Below are 2028 nucleotides of genomic sequence, written 5' to 3' on the forward strand. Positions count from 1 at the left end.
AGCTGCTGCTGCTCGCGCTGTTGGTACTGCTGCTGCTGCTGCTGCTGCTGCTGCAGCATCTACACCTGAGCTGCTGCTGTTACAGCAGACAGCTAGAGCCGTTATTGCTGCTGCTGGTGAGCGTGGTTGCCCGCTGCTGCTCCTGCTGCTGCTCCTGCTGCTGCTGTATGTGCTGCTGTTGCTGCTGCTGCAGCAGGTGCTATGGCTGCTGCAGCTGCAGTTACTGCCAAATGTGCTGCTGCTGCAGCTGCTGCTGCTGCTGCTGTTGCTGCTGCTGCTGGTGCGTATACAGTGGCCACAGGATGCATGGGGGATCCTCGGGTAGCAGCAAGCAGCAGCACCGCCGCAGCAGCCTGCTGCTGCTGCTGCTGCAGCAGCTGCAGCAGCAGCAGCAGCAGCAGCGCAGCAACCCCCAGCAGCAGGAGAACGCCAACCCCATCCCCACCCCCGGCCTGCTGCTTCGGGGCGCCGCCCCACTGCCTGGGGGGACCCCTCTGCTGCTGCAGTGCAGCTGAGGGACAGCAGCGCGGAGCACAGCAGCCGCCGCCGCTGCTGCTGCTGCTGCTGCTGCTGGCGCTGCTGCTGCTGCTGCTGCTGCTGTCGCTGCAGCACTTGCTGCTGCAGCCGATGCAGTGCTTGGTGCTGAAGCCGGTGCTGCTGCTCTAGGTGCTCCTGATGCTCCAAATGTTGCTGCTGCAGCTGCTGCTGCTGCTGCAGTTGCTGCTGCAACTGTTGTTTCTGCAGCTGCAGCAGCTGCTGCTGCTGCAACTGCTGTTTCTGCAGCTGCAGCTGCAGCTGCTGCTGCAGCAGCTGTTGCTGCAGCTGTTGCTGCTGCAGCTGCGGCTGAGGCTGCTGCTGCTGCTGTTGCTGTAGCTGCTGCTGCTGCGGCTGCGGCTGCGGCTTCGGCTGAGGCTGCGGCTGAGGCTGCTGCTGCTGCTGCTGCTGCGCAGCAGCAGCAGCAGCAGCAGCAGCAGCAGCAGCCGTGACAACGGGAGCAGCGTTCCCGTGGTATTTCCCCTCTAGGGTTGCTGTTGCTGCTGCTGTCCGTCGTGCTGCTGCTGCTGCTAGTGCCGCTGTCTCTGCTGCGTTTTGGTTTGCTGCTGCTGTCGTCCGGGCTGCTGCTGCTGCTGCTGATTCTCCTGCAGGAGCAGCAGCTGCTGTATTTGCTGCAGCAGCTGTAGCTGTTGCTGCTGCTGCCGCTGGGAGTGCGCCATCCGCCTCACGCGCTGCAGCTGCTGTCGGTGTTGCTGCTGGCGCTGCTGCTGCTGCTGCTGCTGTTGCTGCTGCTGCTGCTGCTGCTGCTGGTTTCCCGCTTGCTGCCACCAGAGACGCCGCCAGCACGCCATCTGCTGCTGCGCGACGCAGCAGCAGCTGGGCTCCTTTCTCCTCCACTGCAGCAGCAGCAGCAGCTCCTGCAGCAGCAACTTCTCCCGCAGCAGCAGCAGTCTGTGCTGCAGCAGCAGCACCTGCTGCTGCTGCTGCTGCTGCTGCTGTTTCAAAGGGTTGTTTCCCGGGTCTCTGGGGGGCCCCCCTGGGGGGCCCCCTCAAGGGCCCCCACTCCTTTACAAGCTTGGCGGGCCAGCTGCGCTGTCCAGCAGCAGCAGCTGCTGCTGCTGCTGCTGCTGCTGCTGAAGCAGCAGCAGCAGCAGCAGAAGAGGAACGCTTCCTTTTCTTCGCAGCTCTGCCCCCAGCAGCCGCCCCCTCTATCTGCTGCTGCAGCACCACCACCCCCCCAGCAGCATCAAACCTAGATGGAGCTGCAGAGGCCATAATATCTAGCTGCAGCAGCAGCAGCAGCAGCAGTAGCAGCAGCAGCAGCAGCAGCAGCAGCAGCAATAGCAAGCTGATACAGCAGCAGGATCAAGGGCTGTGGCTACAGCAGCTGCAGTATGTGCTGCTCCTCTACCCTCTACCACTGCAGCCGTCGTTGCTGTTGCTGCTTCTGCCGCTGCTGCTGATGCGGCTGCTGCTGCGGCTGCTGCTGCGGCTGCTGCTGCTGCTGCTGCTGCTGCTGCTGAGAAGCGCAGC

General features: G+C 63.9%; 1 protein-coding gene across 1 annotated transcript in view; it reads right to left on the minus strand.

The window, feature by feature from the left end:
- The window catches only part of EMH_0068120 (uncharacterized protein), a gene marked incomplete at both ends in the record, with an annotated part of 4056 nt that extends 2286 nt beyond the window's left edge, over positions 1–1770 (minus strand). Inside the window, one exon of the mRNA XM_013498697.1 lies at positions 446–1770. Coding sequence (XP_013354151.1) covers positions 446–1770 — 1325 coding nt within the window. The remainder of the gene's footprint in view (positions 1–445) is intronic.
- Between the last annotated feature and the right edge of the window lie 258 nt (positions 1771–2028).

This window comes from Eimeria mitis, genomic scaffold (genome assembly GCF_000499745.2).
Source record: "Eimeria mitis Houghton genomic scaffold, Emh_scaff3644, whole genome shotgun sequence".
Taxonomy (NCBI): Eukaryota; Apicomplexa; class Conoidasida; order Eucoccidiorida; family Eimeriidae; genus Eimeria; species Eimeria mitis.